Source organism: Neopelma chrysocephalum, unplaced genomic scaffold (genome assembly GCF_003984885.1).
Source record: "Neopelma chrysocephalum unplaced genomic scaffold, ASM398488v2 Primary Assembly neopelma1_100, whole genome shotgun sequence".
Taxonomy (NCBI): domain Eukaryota; kingdom Metazoa; phylum Chordata; class Aves; order Passeriformes; family Pipridae; genus Neopelma; species Neopelma chrysocephalum.
This window is the reverse complement of record NW_020897763.1, coordinates 2,126,388-2,143,938: the sequence shown is the minus strand read 5'-3', so window position 1 is coordinate 2,143,938 and position 17,551 is coordinate 2,126,388. Positions and strand designations below refer to the sequence as shown.

General features: G+C 54.7%; 1 protein-coding gene across 1 annotated transcript; it reads left to right on the top strand.

The window, feature by feature from the left end:
* Positions 1 to 1,920: 1,920 nt before the first annotated feature.
* On the top strand, positions 1,921 to 15,717 carry IKBKE (inhibitor of nuclear factor kappa B kinase subunit epsilon). The gene is made up of 20 exons (XM_027695385.1): positions 1,921 to 2,104; positions 2,822 to 2,962; positions 3,365 to 3,494; positions 3,928 to 4,109; positions 4,788 to 4,948; positions 5,496 to 5,606; positions 5,870 to 6,049; positions 6,383 to 6,585; positions 7,320 to 7,384; positions 7,467 to 7,558; positions 8,319 to 8,420; positions 9,684 to 9,759; positions 9,839 to 9,951; positions 10,174 to 10,250; positions 10,554 to 10,593; positions 11,430 to 11,531; positions 13,264 to 13,360; positions 13,902 to 14,005; positions 14,258 to 14,329; positions 15,089 to 15,717. The coding sequence occupies exons 1-20, from the start codon at positions 2,018 to 2,020 to the stop codon at positions 15,120 to 15,122; spliced, it is 2,169 nt and encodes a 722-aa protein (XP_027551186.1). The 5' UTR covers positions 1,921 to 2,017; the 3' UTR covers positions 15,123 to 15,717.
* Positions 15,718 to 17,551: the final 1,834 nt, after the last annotated feature.

Genomic DNA, 17,551 nt, shown 5'->3' with positions numbered 1-17,551 from the left:
GCAGTGCAGGAACTGAACTTGCAGAGCTGCAGAGGGTGCAGGACTGAGTGTGGGGTGCAGGATTAATCATCACTGTACCCACATGCCCACTCTGGGCCTTTGGGAAGGAACTCAGCTGGAATTCCCCTCCGGAGGTTTCGCTTTGCCCCTCTTCCTCGTGTTAACTGCTCTTCATCTGTGATTTCAGTGCTGAGAAATGACATGAGAAATGAGCTGCAGTTTTTTTGGCGCAGGGAAGGGCTTCTCAAGCATCTCCATCTCAGATTTGATGATCTTTTAGTCTGGTGAGCGAGAGGCACAGCACAGAAGCCCAGCCCAGCCCTCACTGCACCCACAGCCCAGGAGCTTGGCCAGCACCGTGGGGACAGATTGAAGGATTGTCCTGTTTGAAGGACACAGAAAATAAGACTAGGAATGATTTCAAGAAGTCACCCCAATGCTTTCTCTTCCTTTTAACTGGGCTGCAGCAGAACAACTTCAATCAAAGTGATTTGAAGCTTCTCATGGTTAAACTGACGTCACTGTGCTTCCGCTGCCACGGGCTCGTCACCCCACACCAACCCCTGCTGCCCCTTAGATAAGCTCAGGGCAAGGGCCAGTCTGTGCCCACAGTCTGGCAGCTTGGCAGCTCTCCAGAGGGTTTTCCAGGCACACTGGCACGTGGCTGGGAAATGAAGCTCAGCAGGAATTAAGGAACTAGTCCCGTGTGGAGTTTATGCGCAGGCTGGTGAGGTGTCGTGTTGGGTTCTGGATGTACCACACACTGGTGTGCTCACAGAGCATTGCAGGCTTTGTTTGTGAGGATGGGGCCTTCAGACACACGTCCACACCAGCCTGAAGTGATTCCTGACAGTGGGAGCTGGTGCTGATCAAGGTGAAGTGTGGGTGTCTGAGCCAGGGAGGGAGCAGGAACATGAGCAGCCCCACTCTGCCCTGTGCAGGCACTGGAGGGTATCCTGAGCACCCTGCATCCTGTATCCCACCCTGAATCCCACATCCCACCCTGCCTCCCATATCCTGTCCTGCATCCTGCATCCCATATGCCACCCTGCATCCCATCTTCTCACATCCTGCCCTGCATCCCACATCCCACCCTCTCCTACATTCCATGCTGCATCCTGCATCCCACATCCCACCCTGCACCCTGCTCTGCATCCCACATCCCATCCTGCATCCCATATCCTGCCTGCATCCTGCATCCCACATGCCACCCTGCATCCCATCTTTCTTCTCACATCCTGCCCTGTGTCCCACATCCCACCCTCTCCTACATTCCACGCTGTATCCTGCGTCGCACCCTATCCTGCATCCCATATCCCACCCTGCACCCTGCTCTGCATCCTGCATCCCCCCCTGCATCCCACATGCCTGCCAGGGCATCCCAAGAGGACAGTGACACACACATTCCACTGGGTGATGCTGTGTCCGTGCCAGGGCCGAGCTGGCACAGATAACAAAGGCTGGACTCTCACCCTGGACACGGATCCTGATCCCACTCTGCTTCCCAAATCCGATCGTGGCCGGTGCTCGGCACTTTTTGGCGTTCCCGGAGCCCATCCCGGCCCCATCTGCCCCCCGGAGGAGCCCAGCACGCCCGGGGATCGCTGCAACACTGGGAATTTTTTTTTCTCGAGCAGGAAGCTGAAGCATTTCCTCCTCCAGCGCTGCCGCCGGTTGCCGAGCGGGTTTTGCAATCCGTAGGTTTCAGTTCCCGGGGTGGGGAGGTGCCTCTCGCCGCCCCGCTCTTGTTTGCTCGTAATTTTTTTTTTTTTTTTTTCATCTGTCAGAGTTTCTTCTCGCTGCCAGCCCCGACAGGTCCCGGCCGGGGTGGTTTTTTGGCAGCGCTCGCGGCTCGGTCCATGCGCAGCCTTCGCGTGGTGCTGCCGGCGAGGTTGGAGCTGCCCAGGGGAACATCCTTGGCCGGCGTTTCCCTGCTCCTTGCCAGGCAAAGACGGATCAAAGGCTGGGATTTGGTGGCCAGCGGCCCCCGGGGTGACCCCTGTGCTTCCCGCTGGAGATGCAGAGCACCCCCAACTACCTCTGGAGCACCGAGGACCTCCTGGGCCAGGGAGCCACAGCCTGTGTCTACAAAGCTCGCAACAAGGTGAGCAGCGGTGGGGGCAGGAACCCCGAAGCCACGGAGCCCCCGTGCCCCCCATCCCTCCTTGCCCGTGGCACAGGGATGCCCCTGCTCCCCTCCGCTCGCCCTCCCGGCAGCTCCCCGGCTGGGCAGCAGCCCAGGGGCTGCTCTGGGTTTTGTTTTCATTTTCTATGTGGCTCCTTCCCCTGGCTGTGCGGGTGGAGGGCGGTTTTTGGGGTGCTCACAGCCGGGTCCTGCTCGCCGGCTGCCGGATCCCCGAGCAGCGCAAGGGGGAAGAAGCTGTTTTCCGGGGAATGCCCAGAGGTTTTGAAAACCCCATCCCCGGCTATTTGCATACTTCATGCAAACACTTGCCAGGCTTGGAACAGACTCTTCTCCTCACCAGCCTTTGAAGTTTATTGAGCAAACTGCAGGCGCAGAGCAGGAGAGGCGGCTGCGAGGCTGGGTTGGGAACATCCCCATCCCGTGCAGAGTTGACAGGGAGCTGCCAGCCCCGGCTCCAGCTGGGAACTTTTTATGGAGCTGAATAAACACGCTGACATGCAGCACGTGGGTGCAGGGACAGGAAGCAAAGGGAGGTGAATAACAGCAGTTTTCTTGTGCAGAGGAGAGTCGACGTCATTTGCATCCCAGGCGGGATGTGGGATCAGTAACGGAGCTCCTTTGAATGAGAATGGCATCACCTCTCGTGTCCTTTTTCTCTTTTTCCTCTTTTCCCAGAAATCAGGGGAGCTGGTTGCTGTGAAGGTGTTTAACAATGCCAGCTACCTCCGGCCCCAGGAGGTCCAGATGAGAGAGTTCGAGATGCTGCGGAAGCTGAACCACAAAAACATTGTCAAATTATTTGCCGTGGAGGAGACAGTAAGTGGGACCTCAGTCGGGAATCCCTCAGGTGGGAATCCCTCAGCTGGGAATCCTGCTGTGCCCACTGGGCCAGTGCCACAGTGTCTGAGCTGCAGGACAGCAGTGATGGTCCTGCCCTGCCACCTCTTCTCACCACCCTGTCTCAGCCAAACCATTCAGCACTGGGAGCACTGGTGGCACTGGGACACTGGGCTGGAGCACGGATGTGACCTGCTGTTGTCCCCTGGCCAGGCACTTGGCACGGTGGGGACATTCTCCAGCACTGGTTTGGCCAAGCAGGAGAAACCCAGGGATCCATCAGCCAAGGGAGGGGATCTGGTGCTGCCTGGAGGGGGGGGGATACAGGCCCACAGCTGGGACACAGGGCCAGCCGAGCCCTCACAGCATCTCCCACCACAGGGCAGCAGCAAGCAGAAGGTGCTGGTGATGGAGTACTGCTCCAGTGGCAGTTTGCTGAACGTGCTGGAGGACCCAGCGAACGCCTTCGGCTTGGCCGAGTCCGAGTTCCTCATCGTGCTGCAGTGTGTGGGTGAGTGGGAGGGTCCAGGACCACCAGCCCCCTGCCACCACCACCAGCCCCCCAGGACTGAGACCCTGCAGGCTGGGGACCTCGTGGTGCCGGTGGGACCCTGCGGGCACCAGCCATGGGGTTTGGAATGAGGGCTCAGGAATTGCACCTCTGAATGGGGTGGGGTTGAGCTCCGTGCCCACGGGGCTGAGGGTTTCTCCTTGCAGACCTGCTCTGGGAAGCAGCTGTGGGAACAGCTGTGCCCCATGATGGAGGGCACACCTCCTGTGCTCACACATCCTCTCCATCCCCACAGTCACACTGGCCCCCACTTCAGAGCAGCCACCCTGGGGTTTGTCCCCTTTCCAGCCCTTCTCACATTCCTAAATTTGAGCAAAGCCCGCTGGAGCCCAGTGCCCCAGCCCCACGCAGGAACTTCCCCGTGTGTGCCCAGTGGCAGGGATGAACCACCTCCGTGAGAACGGCGTTGTCCACAGAGACATCAAACCCGGGAACATCATGCGGCTGATGGGGGAGGACGGGCAGAGCGTCTACAAACTCACCGACTTTGGGGCCGCCCGAGAGCTGGAGGACGATGAAAAGTTTGTGTCTGTCTACGGGACGGAGGAATATCTCGTGAGTAGAGCATGTCCCAGTCTGGTGGCCCCGGGGGGAGGCTGATGCCCATCCCTCAATCTGGCAGCTTGTAGGGAGCAGCAGCGACGTGGAGAGCCTGATCTTAAAGGGTCCATATTTCATAGAATCATAGAATCTTCTCTGGACCTGCTCCAGGACCTCAATATCCTTCCTGAACTGAGGGGCCCAGAGCTGGACACAGCACTCCAGGGGTGGCCTCACCAGCGCTGAGTCCAGGGGAAGAATCACTTCCTTGGACCTGTTGGCCACACTGTTCCTGAGCCAGGCCAGGATCCATTGGCCTTCTTGGCCACCTGGCCACACTCTGGCTCCTGTTCAGCTTCCTGTCAATCCACACTCCCAGATCCCTTCCTGCCTGGCTGCTCTCCAGCCACTCTGTCCCAGCCCGTGGGGCTGCAGGGGGTTGTTGTGGCCAAAGTGCAGGACCCGGCACTTGGCCTTGTTGAACCTCATCCCGTTGGAATCAGCCCAACTCTCCAACCTGTCCAGGTCCCTCTGCAGAGCCCTCCTGCCTTCCAGCTGATCGACACTCCCCCCCAGCTTAGTGTCACCTGGAAATAATTTTTGAAAGAGGGGGAGGGCTCAGTTTTTTTGTTGCAGAGTTACAGGTGATGGTTTTTGGGGAGGGATCCAGTGCTGCTGTGCTTCCCCCCCCAGCACCCCGACATGTACGAGCGGGCCGTCCTGCGCAAGCCGCAGCAGAAGGCGTACGGGGTCACTGTGGACCTGTGGAGCATCGGTGTCACCTTCTACCACGCTGCCACCGGCAGCCTCCCCTTCGTCCCCTTCGGGGGGCCCCGCAGGAACAAGGAGATCATGTAGGTACCGTGCCTAGCTGCAGGGTGGGGAGGTGGGGCTGTGGCCGGTGGCCCTGGGGGCTGTGGCACTGTTCGGTTTTGTGATGCACTTTACTGCTTGTTTAATCCCATATGGCCTCAAAGCCCTGACATGTACCTGGCATTCACCTGTGAAGTGTGGGAAAGAATCTGTGCCGTGTTTGCCATGTTTTACCTCTGAATGGGATGGTTGGATGGGGCTCTGAGCAAACTGATCTAGTGGGTGGCATCTTGTGGGTTGGAACCAGATCGTCTTTTAAGTTCCCTTCCAATCCAAACCATGCTGTGACTCTATTATTCTATAGAATGCATTCCCATGACTTTGTGGCTAAACAGCTGGAAGAGGAGCCAGGGTTAATGTCTTCTTGAAAGTTTGTGACTGTTTCTTGCAGCATTTTCCCTCTGGGTATTTTTTTCTCTCTGTGAATTATCTCTTTCCCAGCTCATCCATGCTCTGCCCTTTCCCTACCCGAGGGACACCCAAACAGAGCTCACTTGGCTCGTTTCAGCAGCAATTCCCTTTCCACAGGTACAAAATCACCACTGAGAAGCCTCCTGGGGCCATTGCAGGGATCCAGAGGCAGGAGAACGGGAACATCGAGTGGAGTTATGAGCTGCCCATCACCTGCCGCCTCTCCGTGTGAGTGTCCCGTGCCAGGGTGGGATCCCACCACAGTTCCCACATGCTGGCAGCACCTCAGACAGCACAGGGGGGGTTTAACGAGGCAGATAAGCTTTTCATCTGAAAGTGTCACAGCTCTCAGACCAGGTTTTTACTTTACAGCCAGGAAAAGGGGGTGCAAGGCAGGGCAAGCTCAGCGCAGGATCTCCCGTCCCCGCGGCCGCCGCGTTCGTGGCTCAGGGTTACACCAGTCTGTGCAAACATCTCTTCTGCTGTTGCAGGGGGCTGAAGGACCAGCTGATCCCCATTTTGGCTAACATCCTGGAGGCTGATCAGGAGAAATGCTGGGGATTCGACCAGTTTTTTGCAGGGACCAATGACATTTTGCACAGGATCGTGGTGAACGTGTTCTCCCTGCAGCAAGCTACCTCCCACCGCATCTACATCCACTCCTACAACACGTAAGGCTGTGTTAAAAGCAAATTTGGGAATCAAGCTCCAGAGCCCCGGCCCCTCATTTCACTGGGTGAACCTTGGGGCAGCCCCTGTTCCCCTTGCACCACACCTAAGCCAGGTTAAAACAAACCAGGCTCAAAACAGCCTTTGCTGGGAGCACACTAACCGGGAGCTGTGGGCACACAGAGAACCCCAGGGAGGTGTCCAGGGCTCTGCTGACCTTGTGGGATATTTTGCTAAGAGAAAATATCAACATTTTGGTGTTTTGAGGGCAGCAGGCTGCTAAAGCCATGGAAATCTGAGCTTGTCCCCACCCTTTCATTCCTTTTCGATTTCAGTACCACCAAGTTTTTAGATGCTGTCTTCAAACAAACAAACATAGTCCCTCACCATCAAGAATACTTTTTTGAAGGACACCTGTACGAGCTGGATCCTAATCTCCAAGCTCACAATTTCTGCAAAACCACAGAGAGCAGCCCCCTGACCTTGCTGAGCACAGCTGAGCACCCCGAGGACGTGGTGGGGGTCCGGTACAGAGACCGTGAGTACCCGTGGTTGGAGATGCTCATGGCATGAGGGCAGGTGTTGTGAGAGGGATTTGCTTCAGTTTTTATCCCAAGAGCTTTCCCATTCCCATTCCCATTCCCATTCCCATTCCCATTCCCATTCCCATTCCCTATCTGGGTGATGGGCCCATGTCGTGGATGATCCCTGGTTTCGGTGCCTGAGCAATGTTGGACCCTGACCCCAGTTCCCAGCAGGGTTCCAAGTTCACCAGACTGGTCTCCAGGTCGTGGAGCAGTGCCAGCCAGTGCTGCTCCCATTTCCCACTTCCAGGTGGTGCCAGTCCCCATTCCCAGAACTGATCCCTGTTCCCAGCAGTGGGGAGCGCTGGTTCCCAGTGCTGGTTCCTATTCCTGTTGCCAGTTCCCATTCCTGTTGCCAGTTCCCATTCCCAGTGCCAAATCCAGCTCCCATTTCTGGTCCCTGGTGCAGGGCAGGAGGTGGAGGGATTGTGCTGCTGGAGCAGGATTAGGAGGTTTCAGGGTCAGTTTTCCCCTGCCATGTGCTGGTGCCTCACGCACCACACGGGGCTTTGCAGGCAACTCCTTGCCTTCATCCATGTTTCCTAAATATCTTGGAGGGCTGCACTGAGCCTCCAGCAACCCAGCAGCTCCTGTGCCCAAGCCCTGAGTGGCTGCAGGGTTTCTTGGTGGGTGTGAGATGTCCCAAAGGCGCTCCCCAAAGCCCCCTGACCCCCGTCTGTCTTTCCAGCGGCGCTTGAGTTCCCAAAGTTTGTCCCCAAGGTGGACGTGGTGGCCGACTGCAGCGCAGCCAAGGTAGGTGGCAGTGCCCAGGGGGCTCGGGGAGGGGCCCGTGGTGCAGCCTCAGGCCACGTTTTTGGTGCCCTTTGCTTCGCAGAGCGCGGTGGGCGCCGCACACCAGACCCTGCGCATCGGGCAGGCCCTGCGGCGCGGCCGGGAGCTGCTGGCCAGAGGCCTCCACTGGGTGATGTGAGTGACAGGGACACCCTGGGGGGAGTGGCAGAAGGTGGGACATGTCCTTTCCCAGGTGTTCAGTTAAACCACTTGGGGTTTCCCAGCCTCTTCAGCCAGTGCAGGACCACTGGGGATGGTGGGATGGGGTCCTGGGGTACCAGGAGGGAGCAGAACATAAAGATCAGGATGGACCCACACAGGGGATGCAAGTGCCAGGCTGTGAGGGGGCTGCCCTGTAGGAAAATACCCCTCAGTGTTGTGAGGGTGCTCCTGTCCCCACTTGTTAGTTTTGAGTCACTTTTTTTGGTTTAGGAGATGCTGAGGAAAAAGCATCGTTATTATCATCATCATTATTATTATTATCATTATTATTATTATCATCATAATTATCATTATTATTATTATAATCATCATTATTATTGCTATCATCATTATTATTACCATCATCATCATTGTGCATATCACTGTGGAAGGTGTATCTGCCCGTGGCAGGGGGTTGGAATGAGATGATCTTTAAGGTCCCTTCCAACCCAAACTGCTCCATGATCCCATGAGGATTTTCACTGTCCCACCCATTTCCTTCAGGGCAGGAGCCTCATGTGCAGTGGCAACACCAAAACCCAGGAGCTGCACCCAGTTTTAGGTGCATCCAGCCCCCCATTTCTGAAACAAGCCACCAGCTCCATCCTCCCCACCACTGCATGCAGCTGGCCCCAGGATGGAGTTCCTGATTCCAGGGAGCATGTGTTGGATGGGCTGTTTTCTCTCTTGGCAGAGGGGACCTGAAAACAGAGTGCTCGAGGATTTTGGAGCAGAGGAGGGGGGCTCTCTCAGTGCTCAGCTGCCTGCAGCTCACCGAGGTGAAGACCCGTGTGCTGTAAGTGTGGCCTTGCAGGTGCTGGGCTGTGGCAGAGAAGATTTGGGGCTCTCAAAGGTGAATTATCAGAAATCAGGACAATTCCAGGAATAACCTGGTATGTAGGAGGTAGGAGGCTTTTTCACTGTGTGTTGAGGCTGCAGGAAATGAGCCCCTCTGGCTGTTTGTCCCTCTTTGCTTCAGTTTTTAATGATCCCTGGTTTCACAGGAGCCCAGAGTTTAATCCTGGCTGTGGCTCCTGCTCCAGGGTTTTCCGACTGTTACAGCCCATGAGCTGCAGAGTAAGTGCAGGAATGGGACAAGGCTGCTGCTGCAGCTCGGGGCAGAGGGAAGAAGAGCTGAGTTAAAATAATGGGCAGGATGGCACCAGCTGCCAGGGCCCCTTGGGGGTCTGGCCCCTACCACCTCCCTGCAAACAGCCCTGGAGAGCTGGGCACGGGGAGCATCCAGCAGTGCTGGAATGGGTGGCAGCCCATGGTGCTGCATTCCCATGGATCCAGCATCCCTCCTCACACCATCCATGGTGAGATGTCTCCTTTCCATTCAAGAGTCTCCACTAATGGAGCTGAATTACAGAGGAACCCTGGGCTGCCCTTGACCTTTCTACTCTCCACTCCCCACATTCTCACCTGGCTGCCCCTGGGGGGAAGCTGAACCCATTTAAAAAGCAACCCAAGGATATTTAGCTCTTCTCTTTTGTTGTAGTTGTAGTGGAAAATTCTTTGCTGCTGGGTAGCTGTTCTTTTATTCTTTGCCATTTAGCAAGTCTCTTAATTTCCATTTAATCTAAAAAAAAAAAAATAAAAAATAGGGACACATGGTTCCCATTGAGTTCAGCGGGATTAGAGCAGGGCTGTAGTGCCAAGAGCAGTAATGCTGCAGCTGGATGCTCTGGCTCATCCATCCCTTCCAACATGCTCTGGATCAGGGATATTTCTGCTGACTTAGCCCTCCCGTGCCAGCTGCAGGGAGCCAGACGGCATCTGATCTGGCCTAAAGCCAGCGGGTATGAAACCAGCAATTTTTGGAACAAATTGGCCACAACGGGGTGAGTTTTTACCAGATCAGCACTTTGCATCTTGTGGCTGAGATCTGTTACCCCTTGGATGTAACTTTGGGTGAGTTATTGCCCGAGGAAACCACCTCCCAGCTCAGCAGGAATCCAGCGCTGGCTCCACCATGGGATGGGTTCTCCTTGCCCAGGTGATGCTGCCTCTGGCTCAGGTTCCACTTCAGGAATATTCATTTTCTGACTTTCCTCAGGTGCGAGGCTGTTCCTGCAGGCAGTGGGGTGCCAGCTGTGATGGACATGGCCATGGTGAAGACAAGGCTGCAGAGGGTGAGCCCCCCACCCCGGGGTGGAGGAGCATCCACAGCTTCCAGAGCTGCCGGTCCCAACCTCTCCTCCTCACCCACAGGTCGCAGAGGAGCTCTCTCAGTGCTCCCACAACATCTTTGACTTCCAAGGGGCGCTGGAGGGGATGTTGTCTGAGCTGGTAAAGGACAGGCAGCAAGTGCACGAAGACAAAAGGTTTGTGGTGAAATCCCTGATGACACTTTCCTGTTCCCCACTGGATGGAGCAGCTTTGCTGTGGGATCCATGCAGGGCCATGCACAGTGATGTCCCTGCACACAGACACGAGAAGCAGCAGTGACTTTGAGTTCAGATTTCACCCCAAAAGTGCTCATTTCACCCCAACCTCCCACCCTTCCTCTCGGGGGGCCTCACTCCTCCCTCCCTGTCCCATTCCAGCATCCAGCAGATCGAGTGCTGCCTGGAGAAGATGCAGCTCATCTACAAGCAGTTCAAGAAGGCCAGGACGTGTCTGAGTGAGTGATGGGGAGGGGGGACACGAGGTGTGGGGCTGCAACAGGAATGTCCCTGCGCTGGTGGAAAAATGGATGGTTTCAGTTTGCTGGGTTTAAGTTATTTTATAGAACCATCGAACCACAGACTAGGTTGGGGTGGAAGGGACTTTATAGATCATCTATTTCTGTGACATGACAGTGGCCCCAGGGGCTGATCCCTAAAAATCCCCTCAAGGGATTTCTGTGTGTTGTGAAATTGCCCATTTATTGGGGTGTGAACAGGAAAATATGTGGTGAGTGGTGACCTGTGTCTTTCCTCCCCAGGGCTGGGCTACAATGAGGAACAAATACACAAGCTGGATAAGTGAGTCCCAACCCTCTCCCCTTTCCAGGACCTGCCCCTTGCTGTGTCCAGGCCGGTGTTTGGTGGTTCTGGTTGAATCCTAAGGGGATATAAAATGTTCTCTGGTCACCAGTGTTGTCAGAGGGCACCTGTAAGTGGTTCCTGTGATGGTTCATCCATGCAGAGCCTTTCACAGGGAAGTTTTCAAGCTGTGAACTGTTTCAGATGAAGAAGTCAGAGAACCTTTGGGGACAGAGAGCTGCTGTTGGGCCAAATCCCTGTGTTGGATGTGGGGATAAGCACATTCCAGCCTATTGCTCACACAGGGCTTAGTTTGGGGCTATTTAATACTGAGATGCTGATTTAGGAAGTGTCCCTGCTTTCATATCTGCTTAACTTCCACTGGGAGTGAAGTGCCTGATGGTGTTTGTACCTTTAAAAATCCTCCTTTCTGTTTCCACTGAAATCAGGGAAATTTAACACAGGCAAGAAATAAAAATGTCCACTTCAATGTATATTAGGAAGAGTGAAATTTCACAGGCAGCTCCTTTAACTCAATTGATCTTCAGTCTAACACTGAACATTTGCCTTTAAATTCCAAGGCAAAGACTACTCAGAAGTGCCCTGGAGGGGATGACAGCCCACCTGAGCATCCCCCCCAAAACCTTCTGCTCCTCTTCATCACAATTAGGGCTTGTTTCCTCTGTAATACTGATCCAAAATTCATTACTGAGCATCCAGCCCCTCTTTCTCTATTCAGCAGCCAGCTTTAGGTCTCTGGCCACGTGAGCTGTGATGTTCATTTTCATGCACATAAGGAAGTAACAGTGTTCTCTCTTTTTTTTTCCTGGTTTTAGGATGAATTTAGGGAACCTGGCCAGGAAGGTTCTGTCGATTTTCCAGAATGACTGTGTCAAGCGGTACCAGGATGCCCTGGCCCTCCACAGCAGCAGGATGAGGTACCAGCCCTCTCTGGGGGTTTGGGAGCTCTGGATTTGAGACCCTGGTGTGGGTGGGAGAGGGAACTTTTCAGTAACCCAGGACTTCTGAGGGCTCTTTGCTGTGGATCAAGTGCTGAGATGGGGATGGAGATGATGATGTTGGGAACTGCTGAGGGACTGCAAAGGGGCAACAAGCCCTCAAAGCACCTGGAAACCCCACTCTGTGGGATGGCTCATGGCCCATGCCATGTATTCTGCCTTGTTATTTAAAGTTTATTTTTAAAAAAAGCCCCTAAACCTGCAGCTCGAGTCCAAGCAGCTCTTTCCTCTCTCTCTGGGTGGGGAGAGGTTATTTCATCAGGACAAAATTGATATTGAGACAAAGAGATCTACTTACAGGGAATGATCGTCTGTTGAATGGTGCTTGGGGAATAATGCAAAGAGCAAATTAGCCTGTGGTGATGGAGAGCAATCCACAGGCAGGGGCAGCAACAAAGAGCAGGGAGGGGGAGGCAGCTGGGAAGAGGATGGGGCAAGAAATGGATTTTCATTGCTTTTAGAGAGGGACATCACTGCCCTGGGCTGCCAGTGTGGGCAGAGGGAGTTTATGGAATTCCTTAGAATTAAACCCAGCTTTTGACCTGGTCCTGTTTTGGATGGGGAGTAGCCCCGTGTAGGATTTGCCAGTGGGGGGGATTTTTAGGCTGGAAGTTTGTCTCGGGTGCTCAGAAATGCTCCAGGAGCCACAGGCAGGGTCTGCCCTGTCCTGTCCTGTCCTCTCCCTGCCTTCTCCCTGCCTCCTTTCCTGCCTTATCCCAGTCTTTTCCCAGCCTTCTCCCATTCCCAGCTTCTGCCACCGGGGGTTCCCACACTGCAAACCCTCACTCAGGGACAGGTTTCACTCTGGGGACAGGAGCTCTGTCCCACACACCCCCACCACCACATCCCATCCCAAGGCAGTGAAACCTCCCTTGGCTTCACTGGGAATTTTGTCTTGGGGTGAGATTCCTCTGGATGTGGAGCTCCACAAAATCCATGCAGCACAGGAGCCTCGTCTGCACTAAAGCAGGGTTTTACCTCTGCTCATAGGGAGGAAAAAAAGCTTCTTCATGTTTTCCTGGAGTATTTTTGTACCTGTTTTTCTGTCCTTAGGGAGAAAGCATCGTGAGTCACAACTGGGATATTTTTAATTTATTGCTACTTCAGTTCTAATTGTCCTGGTTTGGGTTGTTTCCTGCCAGGGTTTGCGGTGTGGTGGCTGGGGTTTTTTTGGGGGGACTGGAGGTGGATCATCCGCCTGAAATATTCTTTCCTTTGTTTTTTTAAAGCCAAAACAATTTTTTTAATTATTTTTTTTTAATACACAACTCACAATGTGCCTGTTGGGTGTTGGGTGCAGGACTAGGGAGCTTTTTTGGGTAGATTCTCAGCCCTCCACGGGACACAGAGGACCAGCCTGTGCAGAGCTGCTGGCAAAAGTGATGGGCCTGAGCTGTCTCTCTTACAGGCAGCACTTTCCCTAATTAATTTGCTATTAGTGCTGTTTGGATAACGTGGCTGTGGTGGCTGTTAACAAAGCTACAACTGTAATTACAACACTGCCCTGACTCGCTTTCCTTCAGGATTTTAACTTGGATCCAGAAAGGTCTGCAGAAAGCAGTGCAGAGTTAAAACACATAAAAAAATTAACGATCCCCACCGATGCCAAACACTGACTGGGAATTTTGTTGTCGTTTTTTTTCCTTCCTAGGAAAGTTTGTGAGATAAAGAAGCACCTGAAGAGGCTCAGCAACCGCATCAGCACCTGCAGTGTGGAGATGATGGAGTGCCAGGACAGCCTGCAGGGTGTAGGTGTCCGGGGGGGTCCTGCCAGGGATGCAGCTCCACAGTCTCTCCCTGCTCCCTGACGATGCTCCTGCTCCCCTCTCCCAGCTCCCACCGGCTGCAGGAGCACCTGGGATAAGTAGGGAAACCCTGGAGTGTTTTTAAACAACTTGCTGCAGTTCTTTGTGGCTGATCCCACACTGGAGATCTTGTTTTGGTCCCATGGTGTGAGCAGGGAATGGGGAAACCTTTGGCAGGGGAACCCCAGGTCTCCAGGATTGCCTGGCACAGGGGAGCTGTCCCCAACAAATGGGAGTTGCAGTAGTAGAAAAATGATGCTTCACCTCCAGCTGCCACGATGAACTGGCTGATCAGCTGGGACACAACTTCCTGGGAGGTGTCCTGGTCCTTTGGTTGTTTTGTTTTGTTTGTCCTGGAGAAGTGGATGTGCTGGGTGTGCTGTCGCTTCCTGGGGGTTTACCCGGGCAGGCACTGCATCCCCCTGGGGTCAGACCCCCAGACAGCCCCTGCTGTGGGGGCTGCCAGCTCTCTCCATCTCTGCAGGCTCTGGACAGGTTTCTCCAGATGGAGAAATGGAGTTTGGCCCCAGTTCCTCCCGTGCCTTCCCCCGTCCATCTGAGCCAGCCATGCAAGGAGATGGCTCTTCGGTGAGTCTTTTGGAAGAGGGTTTTGGGGACAGCCCAGCTCCTTGGGGAGGAGCAGAACCTCCTGCTGCTCATCCCCTGCAATGGGGCGAGGGCTCTGTGTCCACAGGGCTGGAAAACTCTGTGCCAAGCCCTTCACTGTGGCCCTGCCAGGCGTGATCCCTGCTCTGTGACCCCTGGGACATCCCAGCCCTTCTCCCGTGGGAAGCAGGGGCTGAGCAGCACAGGAATAAGGGGCTGGTTGTGTCCCTGCAGGATGCAGGAGCTGCTGGAGCAGATGAGGTCAGTAAGTTGTGATCTCCAGTTCAACAACAGCATCATCGAGCGGTGAGTGAGAGCACCCAGAGCTGCTGCTCCAGGTGGGAATTCCTGTTCCTTGCACTGGGAATTCCTGCTCCTTGTACCAGGAGATGTGGGCACACCCCTGGGAAGGGGGTGGAGGGTCTGGGTGGGCTCCCTGGGAGCTCCAGTGTGGGAGCTGTGCCTGGTGCTGAGCACAACCACAGTCACCCACGAGCTGGTTCAGTGGGGGCTTTAATGTCACCAAATTTACACCACGGTCTGGCAGAAGAAGAGTTTATCTTTCTTGGGGGTTTAGCCATGATCCTCAGCAAAGCTCTGTCATCTCTACACCCTCTTTCCAGCCTTTTCCCTGTGCTGCCCAGCTGCTGACTGCCACAGAGAAGTGGATGCTTTCTCCTTCTGTATAAAACTCTGTGTAAACCCAGCATGTACTGCTGAAAAAACCCTGATTTTCCTCCTCTGCCACCTTTTTTGAGGCTCTTGGTGCAAATCGAGAGTAAGAACATGCAGATCAGAATGTCAGAGAGTTTAAAAAAGCAAAAAAGAAATTGCAAATTCACCCCAGCCCTGTTTTTATAGGACCAAGTGAGGTGTTGCAGCACATCCACTGGGAATAAGGGGGTAAGAAAGGGGGTCGTGTTTGCTTTCTCTGTGAAGAGCTCATCCCAAAAGACACGGGAACAGGTCCAAAGATTAGTGCCTGGCTAGAACTGTAGTTTGGGATTGCACAGTGCCCAGGTGACCCCTCTCTCTAGCCTAAAGCCTTTGGTTTTGTCCCTGCAGGTTGGGAGGGGCTGCTCCCACCCCTGGAGTTTGAGGGACGTGGTGAATGTGCAGCTGCTGAAGCAAAACCACTTCCCAGCACGGGGAAACCCCAGCCCTTGGGGAGCCATCGGGCACTGGTGTTGGAGGAGCTCTCTGTGTCCTACCTCTCTGCCCCAGCACTTTTGCACGTTCACCAGCATTAGCTCTGAGTGCCTTCAGCCTCTGGAAGTTTGACCAGAACATTGAGTGGGGTTTCATTTTTCTTTATTTTTAAAAAGTGCTTGAAGGACTCTGTGGTTTTCTGGCTTCTCTGTATCACTCTGTCAGATGAAGAAGAGGCTAGACCTTTTGTCTTCTTACTTATTTAGGGATTATTCCCACTTTTAACCTACTTCTTCTCCCTGGGGCTTCATGGAGTGGGGCAGGAGGGATTGCTGATGGATGAGAGACTGGATCCAGCCCAGGAGGTGATGGCAGAGGGAATGTGGGAGTCACAAACCTCTGCCCCTGGGCTCTGCAGCTTCTACTCCTGCTGCAGGGCTTCTCCTCAGCCCAGCCCCTGGGCTGCTGAGGGCTGTGGGAGGGGGAAGCCAAGGGAGGCTTCTCCTTTTTGGTACATTTCTATAAATATAATCTCATCCTGTGGATGCACGTGGGGGTTGTGCCTTCTCCAAACAACCCTGGACTCAAAACGTGGCTCCAGCCACCGAATCCAGGGGTGCTGCTGAATGCCAAGGCAAAATCTCAGATGAAAGGCCTCCCACGAGCCCTCTCCAGCCACACCACTGCAGGAGAAAGCAGGGATATTCCTTTTTCTTTTAGATAAAAGACGGAAAGAAATCCCAAGCAGCCCCCCCTGCCTTTGACATGAAGGGTGTGTTAACCCGTGGGGGTGGCAGAGCAGGGATGGGACAGGAGGGACTCGAGCAGGTGCTCTGTGGGGGTGGCTGTGAGCACCTGGAGCTGCCTTGGGAATGGCATTCCCAACATTTCACTCCAGAGAAATGAGGCTGGAGAGGAAACACGTTACCCCCGTCCTTGTTGTCCCTCAGGGCAGCACACAGAGAACTGTGGGAGGACTCTGGTGTCAGGGCTGTCCCAGCTTTTCCTGCTGGTTTGTGACCTTGGGTTTGATGAGGAGCTGTAATCCCCTGGATATCAGCCAGCAGCAGCATGAGGAGCAGTGATATGGGATGCCTGGGATCTCGGGAGCATTAGATGGTATCAGGGAGATATTTGTGGGAAGGATCAGTCACATCTCCCCCCATCCACCTCTCTCTGCCCATCCCCAGCATGATTTATGGGCTGTCACCCCAATCCCACCCCCCACATCCCATCCTGCAGCAGAGGGGAGCAGCATTCCAGCTGCATCCAAAGCTGGGCACAAGGACAGCTCCCATCCCACTGGGATCAGACATAGGGATTTACACCTGGGGGGCTCCTGGCACATCAGTAGGCACATTGCCTTGGCTCTTCCCACCCCTCCCTGGCACACACCAGTGCAAAGACACAACAATCCCTGCCCTGGGCTCCCTGGGAAGCCCTGGCCCCCCAAATCCTCCTGCTGGGGAAGGGGCTGCATTGCTGGGGCTCACAGTGGCAGCAAAGAGGCCTTGGTTGCATTGGTGGGGGGTGTTAAAAGATGTTGGGATTCATTCCTGTTCCCTGCACAAAGCCCTTCCCTTTGTGGTTACTCCAGGGGGCAAACTGGGACTGGCTGCTGGGGATAAAGGAGGCTGGAGGAGGGACTGGGGATCCAGGACTTTGGGAGCATCAGCACCAGCAAAGTCCGAGGGTGGGGGACCCTCTGCAGCTCCCAGGGACTGACTGTGCATCTGGAAGGAGAGGCTGGGCCATCAGCTGGGCAAGCAAACGTGTCAGAGTCAGCAGTGGGGATGCTCAGAGGGCCTGCCTGGACCTGCCCTCCAGGGAAAACACAGCACCCGGCTCAGCCCTTCGCCTTTCCTCCAGTTCCCTCCCCAGCACCTCTTCTGGAGGTGACACCTGAGCCAAACCAAAAACCTCCAGCTGAGTCTGGGCCTGATGTGGCTGTTCTGGCTGCCCAAGGGTTGCCCCCAGCCCGAGAACCAGGACTCAGGTTATCTGGCAGTGCCCAGGGGCTGAGAGACAGCGAAGACAGGGCAAGGAGCTGCCTGCTGTGGATGCTCCTGGGATGGACCCAGAAGCGACTCTTTCTGATCTCTGCTGGGAGACAGAATCGTGGGATGGTTTGGGTTGGAAGGGATCTTAAACACCATCTCATTCCAAACTCCCTGCCACGGGCAAGGACACCTTCCACTAGCCCAGGTTGCTCCAAGCCCCCTCCAACCTGGCCTTGGATATTCCCAGGGATGGGGCAGCCACAGCTTCTCTGGGCAACCTGTGCCAGGGCCTCCCCACCCTCACAGGGAGGAATTTCTTCCTGATTTCCTAAATAATAATATATGGGACACAAGGCAAAACAGTGCATCCCTGGAGCTG

What these genes read in the sequence shown, in the direction of transcription:
- IKBKE (XM_027695385.1), top strand. Translation starts at nt 2,018, where the DNA reads ATGCAGAGCACCCCCAACTACCTCTGGAGCACCGAGGACCTCCTGGGC. An exon ending in TGAAGACAAGGCTGCAGAGG is followed by an intron (nt 9,760 to 9,838) that starts GTGAGCCCCCCA and finishes CCTCACCCACAG; the next exon opens with GTCGCAGAGGAGCTCTCTCA. An exon ending in CAAATACACAAGCTGGATAA is followed by an intron (nt 10,594 to 11,429) that starts GTGAGTCCCAAC and finishes TCCTGGTTTTAG; the next exon opens with GATGAATTTAGGGAACCTGG.